General features: G+C 46.1%; 1 protein-coding gene across 3 annotated transcripts in view; it reads left to right on the top strand.

Moving 5' to 3' along the window:
- plxnb1a (plexin b1a) overlaps positions 1 to 17,761 on the top strand; it is a 48,793-nt gene that overhangs the window by 23,036 nt on the left and 7,996 nt on the right. Inside the window, exons 2-25 of one of the 3 annotated variants that reach the window (XM_040192804.2) lie at positions 1,689 to 2,553; positions 2,683 to 2,925; positions 3,990 to 4,172; positions 5,731 to 5,859; positions 7,428 to 7,528; positions 7,636 to 7,768; positions 7,865 to 8,021; positions 8,506 to 8,614; positions 8,718 to 8,826; positions 9,314 to 10,003; positions 10,915 to 11,013; positions 11,837 to 11,959; positions 12,609 to 12,702; positions 12,797 to 12,966; positions 13,418 to 13,569; positions 13,790 to 13,895; positions 14,925 to 15,061; positions 15,158 to 15,331; positions 15,513 to 15,729; positions 15,822 to 16,064; positions 16,166 to 16,342; positions 16,515 to 16,663; positions 17,216 to 17,316; positions 17,436 to 17,653. In XM_040192804.2, the coding sequence (XP_040048738.2) occupies positions 1,699 to 2,553; positions 2,683 to 2,925; positions 3,990 to 4,172; positions 5,731 to 5,859; positions 7,428 to 7,528; positions 7,636 to 7,768; positions 7,865 to 8,021; positions 8,506 to 8,614; positions 8,718 to 8,826; positions 9,314 to 10,003; positions 10,915 to 11,013; positions 11,837 to 11,959; positions 12,609 to 12,702; positions 12,797 to 12,966; positions 13,418 to 13,569; positions 13,790 to 13,895; positions 14,925 to 15,061; positions 15,158 to 15,331; positions 15,513 to 15,729; positions 15,822 to 16,064; positions 16,166 to 16,342; positions 16,515 to 16,663; positions 17,216 to 17,316; positions 17,436 to 17,653 (4,869 nt within the window). In that variant the 5' untranslated portion in view covers positions 1,689 to 1,698. The remainder of the gene's footprint in view (positions 1 to 1,688; positions 2,554 to 2,682; positions 2,926 to 3,989; positions 4,173 to 5,730; positions 5,860 to 7,427; positions 7,529 to 7,635; positions 7,769 to 7,864; positions 8,022 to 8,505; positions 8,615 to 8,717; positions 8,827 to 9,313; positions 10,004 to 10,914; positions 11,014 to 11,836; positions 11,960 to 12,608; positions 12,703 to 12,796; positions 12,967 to 13,417; positions 13,570 to 13,789; positions 13,896 to 14,924; positions 15,062 to 15,157; positions 15,332 to 15,512; positions 15,730 to 15,821; positions 16,065 to 16,165; positions 16,343 to 16,514; positions 16,664 to 17,215; positions 17,317 to 17,435; positions 17,654 to 17,761) is intronic. The other 2 variants (XM_040192805.2, XM_040192806.2) reach the window with 2 other exon arrangements.

The raw sequence follows: 17,761 nt of genomic DNA on the forward strand, positions 1-17,761 counted from the left end.
GGAAAGGTCTCAGGAACCTGTTCAATTATTAAACACGTTGTTATCTCCTAATGCAAAAGGCTCTCAGTGTCCGCAAACCACTCTCCCCTCCAGAGGTGTTGAGTGATGGCTGTGGACATGGGGGAGTGAGAGTTATTGTTTTTGAATGCTCCAGCTGTAAGGGCCGTAGGCAAATTGTTAATATTTTAGAACCTGGGGGAAACTGATTGTGAAGAACGTCCCAATGGCAGATCTGTCCGCCATGGTCAATACGCAGTAGAGCTGGTATGGAGATCACTGAGGGGAAGACGTGTTTTGTATGCCGACCAGGAAGTTGGTTTTGCATTGATTACCTCTGGGATTTTCATTGGATATTGTATTATTGTGTAAAATAAACTGAAGCGATTGTTCCATGTTTGGTTGAACAGGAAAATCTTCACCAACTTTACAACATGAACCCCGCGCGGAAGTTCGAAGCATCGAACTTGTTGGTTGACTGTCATTATAAAAAAGTCTAGAATGAATAACTACTTTACTCAGAAAGTTAAATCTTAGAGAAGAATATGTAACACAGTAAAGTATTAGTAAAGTAAAGTATTAACACAGCACTCAGATTTGACCCCAAACAACATTAATTATACTCTGAAGACGTGGAAAGGTCAGGGCCTCTCAGCATTTTACTCAATGTGTATTGAAGAAGGACAAGGTTTCATCTGAAAATCTAGCAAACAGATATCATGTCTGTAATAATAACTTGTCTCAATATATGCAAGTGAGAAGCTGTTTTCGAAATGCTCTCTGGGGCCTCCACATGACTAGAAAAAGACAATATAAATCTAATATATAAAGCAGAGCTTTAAAGATATTTTCCTTCACATTGGACCATTATTGTATAATAAGATACATAACAACACCATTAACAATCAAGGAACTGTGTGTAAAATAGTTCAGATTGTAAATGTATAAGAAACAATCTACTCCTTGGATATTTTATACCTAATAGAACGCAGAAGTGGTAAAGATTATATTGGCAACACGTCCCAAAAGCCTACATAGGAAAGAATCCTTCTTATTTTGCTATGTTTGGATTCTCGCAACAGAAGAACAAGAAGTTAAACAATGTGAACTTCAAATGGAACCAAGTGGCTGGAAACCAAAGAGAACATATTGTAGCATAGAAGAGGTCCTGAATCTGAAACTGTGAAAGTCACAAATTCATGAAAAGTTTGATGATGATTTGCAATGTAATTGACAAAAGCATCCAGTAAAACTATTTTTCAATGGTCATAAGTTGGATCCGTTCCCTCCTCTTTTTACATTGTGTAGTTAAAGGAAAAGACCAAAACTAACGTGCGTTAAACTGTCTCGCAATCTTTCTCAAGCATGTGGCATTCAGGCCCAAACAAATATATGCATTCTAAAGGCACAAGCTACTGAAACAGGAGTAAATCGTGCATAAAAAACCAATGTGTGTCTGTGTGTTCATCATATGAATGGAATATTTGGGCCCGTGCAATAGTAAAAAAGAGTATTTTCTCGGTGCCGTAGCATAAATCCTTTAGCGGTTCTTGTCACCACATCTTAACAAACCTCTCGGCCTAAACCTTATTTCTCTAATACTCTTAATTTTGCATATCCTCGACTATATGGAAGCAGCTTTGAGCCGTATCCTATGTAAAAGTTAAACCCCGCTCTGTTTCTTTCCTCAGAATATTTGCCATGCCACATGGGAAGGCCCTGAACTCCACCCTGCTCTTACTCCTCATTGTCTTCGCCATCACCCGCGGTCGCTCCTACCCTCACTTCTCCCGCAATGACACTGAATTCCAGCACCTGGTGCTCCACCCGGACCCCTCGCTGGGGACGGTGTACGTTGGGGCCAGGGACCACCTCTTCCAACTGGACGGAGCGGACGGACTCCGGCTGGAGCTTGAGGAGAAGACCGGCCCCGTGAGCGACAGCAAGGATTGCCTCCCCCCAGTGACCGAGTCCAACTGTCCCCAGGCCAGGAGGACCAGCAACCACAACAAGCTTCTTCTGGTGGATCCGAAGGCGCTGGAGTTGATCACCTGCGGCAGCATCCACCAGGGCACCTGCCAGAAGCGCAGCCTGGCGTCCATCCAGGCAGTGCGCTTCTCCACAGAGAGGCCTGTGGACACGCAGTACGTCGCCGCCAATGACCCGTTGGTGTCCACTGTGGGGCTGGTGGTCGGGCTCCGCGGGGAGAGGACGGTGATGTACGTGGGTAGGGGCTACACCGCCAGCCACCCGCCCATCTCCACCCGCCACCTCTCCGTCGAGCCCATCTTCTCCTACGAGGAGACGGCCAAGCTGGCGGTGGCCGGGCGCCTGTCGGAGTACGACCACCACTTTGTGAAGGCGTTCACGCGGCGCTCGTACGTGTACTTCTTGTTTTACCGGCGCGACATCAAGTCGCCGTCGAGGGAGTACCGGACCTACGCCGCCAGGGTTTGCTTGGACGACACCTCCTACTATTCCTACGTGGAAGTTCCGCTGGTCTGCCGATCCGCTTCCTCTCCTTCCAGGACTTACAACCTGCTCCAGGCTGCCCAGGTACTTGATCCCTAAATAGGACCAACAAACAAGCCCTGCAAAGGTCTTGTAGGCACCAGCAATTCACAGTCTAGTTGGAAGTGGGTGTGTGTGCATTTCGTTGTTTTCCCATGGTTTTTGTTGCAACAGGTGGGACAAGGCGTGGACCGGGAAGGCGAGGATCTGCTGGGAGTGTTTTCCAGTCGCGTCGGCCCCACAAACAACGCGGCCTTGGACGCCTCGGCTCTGTGCGTCTACCCGCTGGATGAGCTCGACGGACACATCGACTCCACCCGCAACCTCTGCTACACCCAGGATGGCCGGGTAGAGGGAAGAGGAGAAGTGGCCTACATAGAGTACGACGTCAAATCCAGCTGCGCCAACCTGCCAATGGTAAGGATGCCGACTGTTTCCCTTGAATAGCTAATATTTTGAGAGAAATTGGCTTTTTAGAGCAAACCTTTTTTTAACAAGAGTCGAATTGCATGTTTTCATTTGTTTTCTGCTTTACAGTAAGCAGTTGTTACAGAATGGATACTGGCATAATGATGAATTATATCCTGCTGCCTTTATGTTCCTTAAGCATATTGACTCAATTGCTTTCTGTGGTAAAAAACAAAACAAAATAAAAAGCATAATAATAAGGGACAACTGGATTGCCAGACTGGACTTGGAGCAACAGAGAGAATGAAGGCATTATAATGAGGCCCTTGTTTGGAAAGGCCACAACCCCCAGGAGTAGCTTTGCCCAGCTGCAGCCCTCTGGTGACCCCCTTCGCTGCTGCCCAGGTCCGGCCAGCCCTCAGGGCCATTTCATGGGATCATTAGGGATCAATAAACCATGCTCCCCTTGAATCGGCGCTGCTGCTGCTTAATGAGCTCTGTCAAGGGTATTTCTTTGGAAACCCACTGACATAAGAGGACACCGAATAAGGTTGAGAGAACAGGTGGGGGGTGGCGGGGGGGGGGGGGGTGGTATGATCATGGGAAGAGAAGCACACACAGCAACGGGGAGAAAGAAGAAAAGGAAATGCTGCATGAAACGCAGAGAGATGATTGATTGAGGAGAGGATGTAATAGATCACAGTTCCCTTTGAAACAACAATAAGCAATCTTTTTTTTTTGTCTACTCTCCATAGACTAACAAAATATGTCCCATTCTACTTCCTCCTTCAGGGCCAATTATTTATAGCTGGATTTTTGAGACTTAGCAGAAAGCAGGATTTAAAAAGTTTTGCGAAACCAAAAGAGCCAGTGGCCTGTGGCCGTATGAGTGGGCTCTAATCTGTGGCGCAATCCTCTTATGATGTACCAGGAGGACTCAAAAGCTCTCGGGCAACAGCAGGAAAGAAGGGAACAAGGCAAAAAAGCTGATGCTGATGCTGATGCTGAACAGGAACTCAAATAAAATAAAAATAATCTTGATGCCTCCAGTTCAAATAAAATCTGTGTTGCAGAATACTCTCAAGGCGTATCCCTGCGGCTCCGACCACACCCCCAGTCCCATGGCAAGCCGGGCGCCCCTGGAGGCCAGGGCGGCGTGGCACACCTCGGCTGCCCGCCTCACTGCGGTCGCGGTCAGTGTTAGGGATGGACACAGCATCGCCTTCCTCGGCGACTCCAGAGGAACTCTGCACAAGGTAGCTCATCACTGTGTGCTACTTTGAATATTTCGTGCCAGTTTCTTTAAGGCCCCTTTAAAGCGTGCGCGTGGAGGGAGGCAGAGACGCCCTGGGACACATCTTGGGAATAACAGCGGTCTGTCATGAAAAAATGAAAACCATAATACTCGTTTCTTATGAGAAGAGTTTACTGATTCTCAGCCTCACCCTTCTAAGGATGGCGATGGACTTCAAACAAGCCAGTTCCCAAACACGTCTATACGGCTACAGCTACTTGTGGATTCCAATCATTCCACCACTCCCAGAGTTCCAACATACACAGACTAGCACACCAACATGATCCCATGCCTAGCACGTTTGCTCTTTCTTCTGTTCTCAGGGAAAAATGAGATCATTGGAGACCAGAACAAAAACATTTTTGAGCACTTTTTAAAGACAAATTTTTGGAAGAAAGGTGAAAAGAATTTCCTGAACAAATACTGAATCTCGCTTCTTTTTAAAGTTCTTTTTTATTTTTATTCTTGTGTATTGTCAAAAAATTCCCTTGTAGTGACACAGTGTTTGATGTGTGCAAATAAGAGAAAAGGACGCATTACTTACACATTAGCGCACCATGTGGCCAGCTAAAGGGAGCTATTGGAACAGGATTATGGTAAAACAGCAGGACAAATTCCACAGTATCCAGCTACAAGAATGTGTGTGTGTGTGTGCGCGTGGGGGTTGGAGGGGTTTGGACAAAATCAGTGTCGCCAGCTTGATTTTGATACAGTCACACACAATGTTGCGATTGGAGTTAAAAAAGGACATTGCGTAAGAATCCACCCTCTTCAATTTTTTTGCTGAGAATTAGACAAGACACACTGATGCCACGCTCATTCTATTCAGTTAAAATATAAAGCTAAAGCAAGGAGAGATTTAGCTTAGCTTAGCACAAACATTGAAAGCTGGGCAAAAGCTGCTATCTGGACCAAGGCGAGTCATAGACAATCACTGCTGTTGTAATTATTCCAAAACCCATTCATGTCAAAACCAGGCGTATGCATCTGTACAGAGAGGCATCTATTCTGCAATTACCCAGTTAGATATTTTGCACACCTGTTGCACGGGTGTTACATCTACAGTAAAGCGTCACAATCTTTACAAAATGTGACATCCAAACTGCATAGAAGTTGCCGCTGCGTAAAACAGAGCACCAGCCCATGCTACCATCCCATAATGCCATTATGCGTTGAGTGCATCCCATAATGGGGAAACTGATTCTCCATCCTGTTCATGGCGATCAAGTGAGACGCTTCTGGAAAGGAGGCACGAAAACCTCTGCTAATCCCATCAACATGAGGTAACATGAGAGTTTGAATGCCTGGGAATCACTTAAGCCGGAGGTGTCTTCCTGTGTTTCATATTAGATTTGACTCTGCCGTAATCACATTCACTGCCACTTCCACTGCCATTCTTTTGCGAGGGCGAATTGATTTGCGTTTTATTTGTAAGCCCGAAGATGATATTCCTTTGAGATTCTTTTTCTTTAACGTTGCAGAGTAAAGAATATACCAACATGTCTGGTGTTTTTCTACAGGTATATCTGGGCCAAGACGGCCAGGCGGAGGTATACGCAAACACCACGATCCAGCTCAACTCACCCATCAACGGGGATCTTCTCTTGGACCGGACTGGGGCACACATCTACGTCATGACCAGAACTACTGTAAGTATACAAAGTGTACGCTATTTTGGATCGTTATAGGTATTGAAATGTAATTTTCTCTTTTAAATCTAAGCTTATCTTTGAACTAGTCAACAAGATGTGTCAACTTTTGGAGCGTCTGCTCGTTAAACCACTTGCCCAGATGTCTCCACACACAAGAACAAGGCTTTTCATTCAACGTCGGACAAATGCTCAGTTTTTTCAGGCTTTGATACTTCCTCAAGCTGTGTTTCTCTCGTGGAGAAAAATCATAAAAGAATAGGAAGCAGTGAACACCGTGTTTCCCACCGATCAATGTGTGGGGGGCTAGATAGAATTATACACAATTCACACTATATACTACTCCCATAGCTGTAGTACACATTTCACACCCTATACTACTTGTTGTTACAGCCTACATGCGCAAAGCCTGCAACTTCTTTCTGATTTTGCGGGGCTTGCTGAAAAAAAGGCACGTGAGACAGACGTGTGTGTGTGTGTGAGACGGTGGGAGAGCAGGGAAGGGAAATGCAGCTGAACGAATACGCTGCGTTATTTAAATAGCGGTAAAAAAAATGTAAATGAGAAATATACAACTTGGTTAATAATGCAAGGCAGTAGGGTAACCTTAAATTGTACTTTTAATGTAAATCGGCTCATTTGATGACATTGCACTTTCTTGTTTCATGTTCTTCTGGGTTTATATCCTTATGGTTGAAATGCACTTAAAGCATCAGCTAAATGACATTTATGGTCATTTTGAATCTTAATGTCAGTTACTTATAAAGATAACTATATCTTTAGTAAGTAAAACAGACTCAACTAGTTCAACTCGTATATCTGTAAGCTAGCTGATATGATAATGGATTAAGTGGGTTTAAGTGGGTAACATGCAGTTAAGCCCATATATTGATTAAAACCATTAAAAGTTGTAGAATAAGCACATTTAAAAGGAAATAAGCCTCGCACTATTGGCCGAGAAAATGCTAGTTTACTAGAGGTTACCTATGCTGCTAAGTTTGATGGGCTATTATTGCATATTTAAATCAGTAAGGCTAATGTTAATTCTAGTCAAAACAAATGCCAGTGTGCTGTTTTAGTCAGTTTGCAACCGGCCTGAAAGTTTCTTGAATAACTTGTTTGATTCTCATGGAAGGAAGGTCTCAGATTCTTATCAATTGCTAACAAGGTTATTAAACGGTGATGTGAGTGAGCTGAGAAGTCTCATATTTGTCTTGTTCATCCTGGATGAATGATGCTGAATTCTGCTAATTGTGACTTTTAAGAAGAAGCCAAATTGGCAAATATTGTCATGCACATACAGGAAGTTGTTGGGAGCAGTGGGCTGCCGTGAACGCAGCCGGGGAGCACTTAGCGGTTGGGTGTCTTGCTCGGGGACACACTTTGACACGGGACCAGTGGCATGTAGCATGGAACCGCCAACCCTCCGGTTCCCGGCGCACCTTCTCTTCTCCATGCACCACAGTCTTATGAGGAGGACACCATCACCGCTAGCAGCATACTGCTGGTGTCCTTCCTAATTCACCACACAGATTGCTTTTTAAGGTTTGCTTATCTCTTACTTTCAGGTGAAGAAGCTTCCGGTGGCAGAATGCGGAGACCACCTGGACTGTCAGTCGTGTCTGTCCGCCAATGACCCCTACTGTGGCTGGTGCGTCCTGGAGGGACGGTGAGTCAGTGGTCAAGTGGCGACAGGGCGAAAGCCGACGCCTTCTCGTGTCCCTGGGTCTACGCTCATGTCGTCCTTGTCTCTCTCACCTCTCGGTGTTGTTTCAGGTGTGGCCAGCGGCGGGAGTGCCAGCGGGGTTCCGTTCAGGGCCAGTGGCTGTGGAGTTTCAACCGGACGCAGCAGTGCCTCAGCATCCAGCGGCTCAGCCTCTATAACATCAGCCGCGGGGAGAAAACCGATGTAATGTGGAGAGAATGGGTTTCCCCACACGTCCCTCACCTTTTTCGTTTTCTCTTTTCTTGAGATCCACGTTCCATTCTGTCTTCCTCTCCTCAGATCACGGTGTCTGTAGAAGGCCTTCCGGGTCTGGGAGAAGGAGAGGCCTACTCCTGCTTCTTCCAGGACACAGAAGCTACGGCTTCACTCACCAACGGCGGTGTGATATGCTCAACCCCTGATGCCGGCAGTCTGCCCCCCATTCGCCACGGAGATGGTGAGAGCTTTTTCCTGACATTCTCAGAACTTCTCAGTACGCACAAAACATTAAGGACGTCACAGTACTTTACACAGTAAAAGAACGGACATATGCCATTGCTGGCCTTAGGCTTCTTGATTCTGTCCGTCGTCACAAACTTTTGTCAAATTTTAAAAAAAGTCCCTCTGAACTCACTTCCATTAATGTGATATCGCCCGGAACGCCCGGATACGGAGTCCATAATATTATGTAATAATAATTAAGTCAATTAAGGCAGTAGATGGTAGATGGGTGGTTTACAACAAACCGTATGTGGGTGGTGAGACTCTTGAAGTCCCATTTAGATTTTCAAATTGCACTTGAGGTTGCAACACCTTTTTTACACATCGATGACTTCAACAAATATGTTTGCAAAATCGCCAGAGCGCTGTGAAGCTGGCCAAAGAACAACGGCAAAGCTGGTTGCATCATCTGAAATAGTCATGTATTCCTTCTGACGCAGAGTTTGTGATGGTGGCCCTGTCACTGCGTTTCACAAACGTCACGGTAGCAGAGACCGAATTCACCTTCTACAACTGCAGCTCGGTGCAGCAGCTCTCCGGACGCAGGCCGTGAGTCCACACATCAATGCATAGCACAGTGGAGCGTTTGTTATTGTCACCTGTGTTTTTGTCTGGCTCTCTCTGACCTCACCTGTGCCATGTGCTCCGCTAGATGCCAAGGCTGCGTCAGCAGTCGCTGGGGGTGCAGCTGGTGTATCCACCAGCACGTCTGCACGCACAAACACACCTGCAGCCGAGGAGTCACCGTGTACAACCGTAATGTGAGTCAGCAGTAAGGCTCCAAAAGAGCTTGGGGTGGCGTTGATTTTATTTAGATATTACAATAAGGGTACTAAGTCAGTCTCACCTAAAAACAAATTTGAACACACATGAATGTAAAGTAGTACAGGACGCTGTGTCAGGCTGCGATAGTTTTAGCATGGTTTAATAAGAGTGTTTACTGTATATTTAGGGGAAAACAATGTCATTTGAAAGCACTAGGTTTGTTTTGCTGAACATGTATGCGCAACATGCTGCCCGTATTAGTGCGTTTGTGTTTGTTTGCTCTGTCGGTGTAGTTTGTCTTTTTTATTAGTGTTTTGCCATAATGTTTTCTTTTTTTTGTCTCCTCCCGTGAGCTGTTTCTTAAAGCGCACCCTTTCTGTTTTATCCTAATTTTGTCTTCCCCTGCTGTTTTCTCCTCGTCCCCCTCCCGTCCCCCTCCCGTCCCGTCCTGGCTTTGTACACTTGTGCTTCTCCATCGTCAAGTTCAAACCACCAACACCCACCGTCCCACCACCCGCCCGAAATCTGAACCCTTTACCTACTGTCCGGGCTGCTGCTACGACAACAACCCAGCCCTCACCCACAGAGCCTCTCCCCCCCACTACAGCAGCTGTCCCTTTAACCTCCACCGCAGTCGCACCGCCCACCTCCCCCCTCACGCTGGCCTCAACCTCCCCTTCTGTCGTGATTTTCACCCAAGCCCCGACAACGCACACCGATGTCCCGACCACAAGCGAGGGGGCGACAGATGGAAACGGCGGCATTGCAAGTTTCTCAGAGGACGAGGAGGCGGAAAGCTTAAATATCACTGCCAAATACTCCGCCACTGCGTTACCCAGCAGCACTACCCAAAAGGTAGACCATGACGTGGGCTTTTTAGATCCGTCTGCTGAAGCCTTTGGCTCTTCCTTTGACGTAAGTCCGACCGACTCCAGAGGAGAGTCCCGTTTAATAGACCTGTCAGTCAGCGGCACTAAGGACCCCGAAGAGAAGGACTCGCCCCGGTGGTTTAGTGAGTGGGAGGGGACTGCCGGAGACTCGGCAACAGGTCCATCCGTTGTGGGTGCCAGCGAAAAGCCGCCTATCTCGCAAGCACCTGAAACGGTTATCAACCCCCTCTTTGAGTCTGCAGCAGACTACCAGTTAGATTCATCGGCCCACTCATTCTTTCCGGTGAGTGCAGGAGCCTTGCGTGCAAGTCGTCACTCCAGTAGACACAAGAAACTGTTTAAAGTCCCAGTGAAAGAACTTTCCACAGGAAAACCCAATATCTGAGCGGTGTGCAATCACCTGAGGGGTCCATCAAATCCTCTGCATTTTATTGGTCTTCCAAAAGAAAAGTTGGCGGGCTTAGAGTTTATTGCGATACGGAGCCAGGGAGGACTCTTTGAGCCTGATAAACACAGCTCCCTTCTTGTTCAGAGAGATGGGGGAGACCGTTTGGGCTACTAGTCGTCCAATTGATTTGATTATTTTTTGTAGATACCCCTGAGTCATCCAACATTTGACGTAGTAGCCAATGTCTGGTTCCTTCTCTGGATCCTAAAAGTAAAGACTATGCAGAAGACTCTTAGACCTGCGTTCTCTGTGATGTTTATCATGAGTCTGTGAGAAAATTCAATGCGCGTAACCCGGCAGGTCTTATGGACTTGTCTTCCCTCTCCGTACCGTTCCTGTTCATCTCACCCTGTGAGAGCTGCTCTTAGTCCAATGAGCTCAGGGACATTGTGGTCAAGTCTACGGCCGCTTCACGTTGCTCTCAAACGTTTAATGTTTCCTTGTTGTGGTGTGTTTATTGTTTCCTATTAAGTTTAAAGTGAAAGTATAAACCAGCACAGCTACTTAGAAGTTGGATGTTCACCTTGGTTTTACAAAAACCTAAGAGGACTTTGTAAAGATTTTTTTGGAGAGAAATACCGCGATCAAATCTGGATGTGGACGATGGGAGAATATCCTTCATTCATAGTAGAATAAGAGAATGAAGTTCTTAGCAGCTTGGACCAGCCACGTTCAAAGGATTGTGTGGTGTACCTGTTTACATCTATCCCTCTGTAATGGTTACATGGTGAATCGTGTTTCCTCAGGAGTGTCCGTGTGTGGAGAAGGTTCGGGATTCCGCTCTTCTCCCTGTCAACGTGGAGAGGAAGGTCACTCTGCTGGGACAACATCTGAACCTATTTCAGGTAATGCAGCCTGGTAGCCATGATGGAGGAAGATTGCTGATGTTTTCAATACGCTTCCACTCCCACCGGCGTATGAAGACAGCACGCTCACAACTGTACAAAAAGTGTATTGGATTCTCATCGCCGACAGCACCTTTACAGCTGAAACATTCAGGTTATTCATACACTGTGTTCCTTCAGGGTCATCAACGAGTACCCAAAGGTACTTTGCACCCTGAATTCAAAAATCCACGTGGTTCCTCTTTCCTCCGCTGCCATCCATCTAGATTATTTGGGTGTAAATTGCTGGCCGTCAGATAAGTCGGCCTTCTATCCAACATAATGTGACTAGATGGCTCTCGTCTTTTCTTAATAACCTCTGAATTCTTAAGAACTGCTAAACAATCATCATAATAAACATGATAATAATGAACCTCATTTGTATATTGCATAATAATAATACAATTAATTTGTACAGCACATAATAAAATAATAACTTGATTTGTACAGCGCATAATAAAAATAATTATAAGAAAACACATCACTTGTATAGCACATAACATAATAATAATATTGGGGGAAAAAATATGTTTATTTGTATATAAAACCATATAAAAAATGATAAAATAATAACTTTCATACATGGAATGCTGTGCATATGTTTTACAACAAAGGAAGATAGTTTCTTAATGTTCATTTTATGTCTAGTTATGAGTATACAAAGGCTCCCTGGATTGACAAAATATGCATTATTATGTTAAGACTTCATAAAACCTCATAAGCTTTTGCAGTGACCCGTAGTTCTGTAACAGTGTTCACTTATTTATGTGGCGTGCTCATTTAGGACGAGATCTTGGACTACGAGTGTGTGCTGGACGTTGAGAATGAGTCTGTGGTCATGGAAGCCCTCGTGGAGGCGGATGCCACTCATCCATCGGCCTTCTTCATCACCTGCCAAGCTCACCAGGTCAGAGTCGCAATGCAGGGATCCGTCCTGGGCGGGCGGGGCGTTTAGTCCAAACTTCCTAAGTCTGTGAATAATTGTCTCACTATATGTTTCTACAGCCCCTGAAGACTTGATCTTTGAAAATATTCCTAAAGATCTGTCTTAACTTAGGTTCAGTTCCCAACGTGAAGCAGCAAAACAAGAATTAGACCTTTATGAACAGGGTTTGGGTTAGTTTGATTGACACGTCATTGCCCGATCTGATGGAGTAAACCCAACACATCCTATAGCATTTAAAGGCTTGCTTGTTTAGCATGGTAAACAAGCAAGCCTTTAAATCATCAGATCAACCAAACCAAACATTAACTTAACCTAACTGTTCATTAATGTTAGGCTGTGTGTAGCTTCTGATTTAACCTCTGAAGTTAACGTTATCAAAATGGGATCTCGGAACACTTGGCGTTGGTGGGGATCTGGAACGAATCGACACAATGAACAACATAAATAGATATTAGAGATTAATTATGAGCTGTTTAAACTAAACTCGAAGCAGTTTATAGTATATATATATAAACAATAACATTATGTTGGACCGGATCTATTGCTGCCTCTTTTGTGCTGATCTGATCCGGGATCCTCGTGATCTGCAACATGCTGCTTTTGGTTCCAGTACTCCTACGCCGCCTCGCTGGAGGAATACCTGGCCGCCATCAATGTGAGGAGGAAGAACTCCTTCCTCATCGACAGCGTCGAAGACCTGCACGGTGCGTGTTCCCCCCCTGGATGTCCGACGCGTGTCGTACGACGGCCGATGACGTCCTTTTCTCACGGACTTTCCCCGTCTCTCTTCTGTCTCAGTGACTCTGTTCAATTGTTCCGTGGGGCGGTCGGACTGCAGCCGGTGTCGCACCGCCGACCCCAAGTACGGCTGCGTGTGGTGCGCCGGCGTGTCCGGCTCCCGCTGCGTGTACCGGGACTCCTGCGCCGAGGAGGTGAAACACACGTGTCCCGCGCCCGTCATCCACTACGTAAGAGCTCCTCGCCACGTCCCTGGAACACGAAATGAAATTGACATCAACTAATTATTTCTTCCTTTTTCTTTCTTCATTAACCGAGGAGGGAAAAAAAGTGACAGAACCCCAGAAAAGGGTTAGAGTGATTCAAAGGTTTTCTGACAGAATATGATATTAGTTGCTTTTTGGTTTTGACAGCCGGATGTTTTATTCTCTTTCATTAGTCTGAGATTGATCGCTGAAACATGAAACCTCTTGTTGAATGTCTCCGTTCCCCCCATGTCAGTCTGTACTACGCCACCTGGAAAGGGACCTTGGCTTGAAAAACACCTCTTTGCTTCCGTTGTTGTAAAGAAGGTTCCTGTCTGCAGTCCATCCCTACTGGGCTCCATTCACCACACTGCTATGCAATCCCAGGCAACAATCAGGAAGTACGTTTCTAACTTTTGCTCCTCTCGTCTTTCAGCTGGACCCGGTTTCGGGGCCCGTGGAGGGGGGGACGGTCGTCACTATTTCGGGTTCTAACCTTGGCCAGAGAGCTGTAGACATCCAGCAGTCGGTGTTGGTGGCCGGAGTCCCCTGCAGCGTCATCCACAGCCGATACGAGGTCTCCTCAAGGCGAGTTGCCCTTTTCCTTACGGATGAACTGTAGACATTTTGAGGTTAAAAGGTCAAGGTCACTCACAAATGCCACATTGTGGTGAAGGCATCGGGGGAACACATGGAGCGGATCTTTCTGAAATTTTGCACAAATATCCCCTTTTTGAGGTTAAAAGGTCACTTTAAGAACCAAAGATTTCATCAATCAATTATGACAATTATGTCTCGGTTCCCGCAGGATAGTGTGCGAGACGACGAGCAGCGGACGAGAGAAGAGCGGCCAGGCCTCGGTCCGAGTGAGCGGAGGAGGACTCGGACTGTCCGCTCAGATCTTCAGCTTCCAGGTAAACGCCTCGATGGTTCTGTCTGCAAAGGGAAAAAAGGAAATGAGGTGACATTTGTTCATGAAAATGAGCCGTGTGATCACAGTCCCACCCGCCTGTCAGCTCATCCTCATGGCAAACTGCTAAATTAATTTTGTCTCACCTCATTTGGTTTTTGTCATTTTTCTAACAAATATTCTTTGAGCATCGAGAAAACTCGATAAAGTTGTATTATTTCATTGCAAGATGACTACGTCCACCTCTTATAAACATTCTATGGTCTGCACACATTTGCAATGTACTATATTAATAATGACACCCAGGTATCATTGTCAGAGCAGCGTATTGTACAATATGTGAATAACCTGTAATTAGCATTCTATATTAATGTTTCCATTTCTACTGCGGCATGCGGTTGTATTATTTATTTAGGATTTGCTTTTGTATTTATTGCTATTCTGATTGTGAATTTAATATTTAACAACCCAAAGTGACCCAAGCGAGAAAAAGTCTCAAATAAGGGACGTGGGATGGGTGGACATTGAGCATGAAAGCTTTTCAAAATAAAGCACCTCTTTGACAGCTGAGCCTAAAAGGTTGATCAGACGGATGTTTTCTGAAAAGTGATATTGAAATATGCAAATGAGGCAGAATCCTAAAATAAAACATGTATCTTGGGATTGTGTCAAGTACTCATCAATACCACTTATTAGTTTGATTCCTTATTAGCTCTTTATGATTATACTGTGTGGAAAAATGATCAGAATCAAACTGGCTTTATTGTATCCTAACATATAGTTTAGATACAGCACAAGAAGTTTCCAAAACCTTTAAAGTACATTTTAAACTTAACAATCTGTGTTAAATGTTAAGTGACTCGTTACTACATCAGTGCGAGGACTGTAGATCTGACAGCAAATGAGTTGCTGTGAGGCGACAGTTTTCCCAGAATGCCCCTGTGTCTCTTTCATCTTCCCGATACATTTCCAGCTCTGTATCAGCTTATTGATCGTACGTCTTCCCGTCTTCTCCTCGTCCTTCCATTACCAGGATCCCGTGCTGAGCGGCGTCTTCCCACAGAGAGGGCCCAAGGCGGGGGGCTCCTCTCTCACCATCAGAGGCCGCAGGCTGAGGACCGGACACCCGAGCGAGGTCGGCGTCCTGATCGGAGGAGTGCCGTGTGTGGTGTGAGTGTCATCGATCGTTTCGACACTGACCGTTATGAAGGACGACTTTTTGATTTGGATCAGCGAGGGTAAAAAAGCAACGTCTCCTCTGCTCAGGCTCAACATCCAGGAGGATCAGATCAACTGTTTGACCAGAGGCAGCAACAGAACGGGAGAGCATGGCATCACCGTGCGGTTTGGTAGTACGGAGCGCCACCTACAGGGTCTGGTGTATCACTACACCCCCAACCCCAACATCTCAAAGGCTGCTCCGTCCAAAAGCTTCCTCAGGTATCCGTCTCAGTAAAGCAATGCTCACAATGTACATGATATAGATTATAAGTGCAGCTTGCGGCCTGGACACAGCGACTTTTTAAAGTCTTACTTTAGGAAGAGATCTATCGAAGACGATCTTCTACTGGTCATGACAAACAAGCAATGAGACAGGGAATGGTTTTCTCCCCCCCCCTAGTGGAGGCCGAATCATCAGGGTCTCCGGTCAGAACCTGGATGTTGTCCAGGAGCCCAAAATGAGGGTGACCTTCAGTCCCCCCGACACTCTCCCTCCCAGGAGGAAGAGGAGCAAGAGGAGGAGTGAAGGACGGGATCGTCCGGGACCAGTGAAGAGATGGAGGAGGATCGTCCCGGAGGCGGAGTGCCCCGAGGGTACGCTCTGTCACGTCAAACAGGTACGTAGCATACAACTGTGTGCATCAGTGTGCTTTTTTTTAAAAAGCTCATATTTCTGTAACATCCATCGTTGTTTTGCTCCCTCCTCCAGTTCGAGTCTCGCTGTACAGTCAATGGCTCCACCCTCATCCTGTGTCCCACTCCGGCTGTGGGTCCACAGGCCAGGAGGGCCAGGGTCAAAGTTCACTTCCTGTTGGACAGCCTCCATTTTGACTTCCGCAGCGTGGGGAGCGAGGACTTCAGCTATGAGCCCAACCCACAGCTGTACCTGCTGAACCAGAACGATCCAAGCAAACCGTATCACCACAAACCCGGCAGCATCATCTCCGTCGAGGTAACTACGGCGCAGTGATGATTGTCAGAACTATCAGCACTCAAACCCCCGAGACACTGTAAATACTGTAGACTCACTCATTCTACACCTCACCGCTCCAGGGAGAGAACCTGGATCTGGCGATCTACAAGCAGGAAGTGGAGGCTCGGATAGGGGCGGGGCTGTGCTCCGTCAAGACGCTGACACACAACCACCTGTACTGTGAGCCGCCAGCTCAGCAGCCCTCAGTCACAGCGGGCAAGAGACAGGAAGGGCTGGACAGTCTGCCGGAGTTCACAGTGAGTCAACGTTATTCATCTTCATATTCATGTTCATGGTCAATGCCAGCAGCTACGGGTGGCTTTGACAACATTTTGTTAGATTCAAACATTTTGGATATGAAAATCACATCATATAAAAAGTGAAGTGAAACTGATTTGCATTTGATTGATCTATAAGTGTGTTTTCCAGGTGAGAATGGGGAACCTGAACTTCTCTCTGGGCCGAGTGCAGTACGACAGGCAGGCCCAGTCCACGTTCCCTCTGGAGGCCCAGGTGGGGGTCGGGGTGGGGGCTTCCATAGTGGCTCTCATTGTGCTCATGATCGTCCTCATATACAGGTAAACACAGACTGTATTTAAAAAACTACATTAAGAAGATCACATGTGAACACGTCATTTTGGCGTTATTATTTATTTTCATCCAATAATACTTTTTCCTCTTAAGAGCTTGACAATAACGCATTATGCTGCGCGTCAGTCACTATGAAATACTACATGAAAAGTGTCTCGTCAAACTATTTTGGACTTGCAGTTGTGACAGATTTTGAACTTTATGTCTTCTTGACTAGACTAGCGCTGAAATACGAGTCTGTGTGTGTGTGTGTGTGTGTGTGTGGGTGTGTGTGAGAGAGACTTTTTTTCTTTTCCCTTTTCCCTTTCCCCTATTTCTTCTTTTTCTTCTTATGTTCTTCTTCCTTCCTTCGTTCTTCTTTCTGTTACCTTCTTTCTTCTTCTTCCTTCTCTTTTTATTTGTTTCCTCCTTCTGCCTACTTCTCCTTTTCTCCCTTCCTTCATCTTCCTCTTTGTTTTTCCTCCCCTACCACCTTCTAATATAACCGGCTTGTTAATCTCTTTACTCCACTGTTTGTCTGCATCCTGCTTGTTTGTCAGGAGGAAGAGTAAACAGGCCATGAGGGACTACAAGAAGGTGCAGATCCAGCTGGAGAACCTGGAGACCAGTGTGAGAGATCGCTGTAAGAAGGAGTTCACAGGTACAATCTTCTTCACTTTTAGTAAATAATAAAAAAATACAAAAAATTAATAGCTCACCAATTGTCCGGACCTCAGGAAAGATACACAAACTGAAGCCCTCTTTCTCTCCCCCCTTCAGACTTGATGACAGAGATGATGGACATGTCCAGTGATTTGGTGGGTTCGGGGATCCCCATCCTGGATTACCGGGCGTACGCAGAGCGCATTTTCTTCCCTGGCCACCAGGAGTCGCCCCTGAGACGTGATCTGGACGTCCCAGAGAGCCGCAGGCAGACAGTGGAGCAAGGGCTAGTTCAGCTGTCCAATCTGCTCAACAGCAAACTCTTCCTCACCAAGGTCAGAAGTTTGTTATTGGGACGGGTCTCTAAATCAATATTTCCGTCCTTTTTGTCGGAATCACTACCAAAGCGTTAAATATAGACTTTCTCGAGGGCTCGCTGATAC

Source organism: Gasterosteus aculeatus, chromosome 2, assembly GCF_964276395.1.
Source record: "Gasterosteus aculeatus chromosome 2, fGasAcu3.hap1.1, whole genome shotgun sequence".
NCBI lineage: Eukaryota > Metazoa > Chordata > Actinopteri > Perciformes > Gasterosteidae > Gasterosteus > Gasterosteus aculeatus.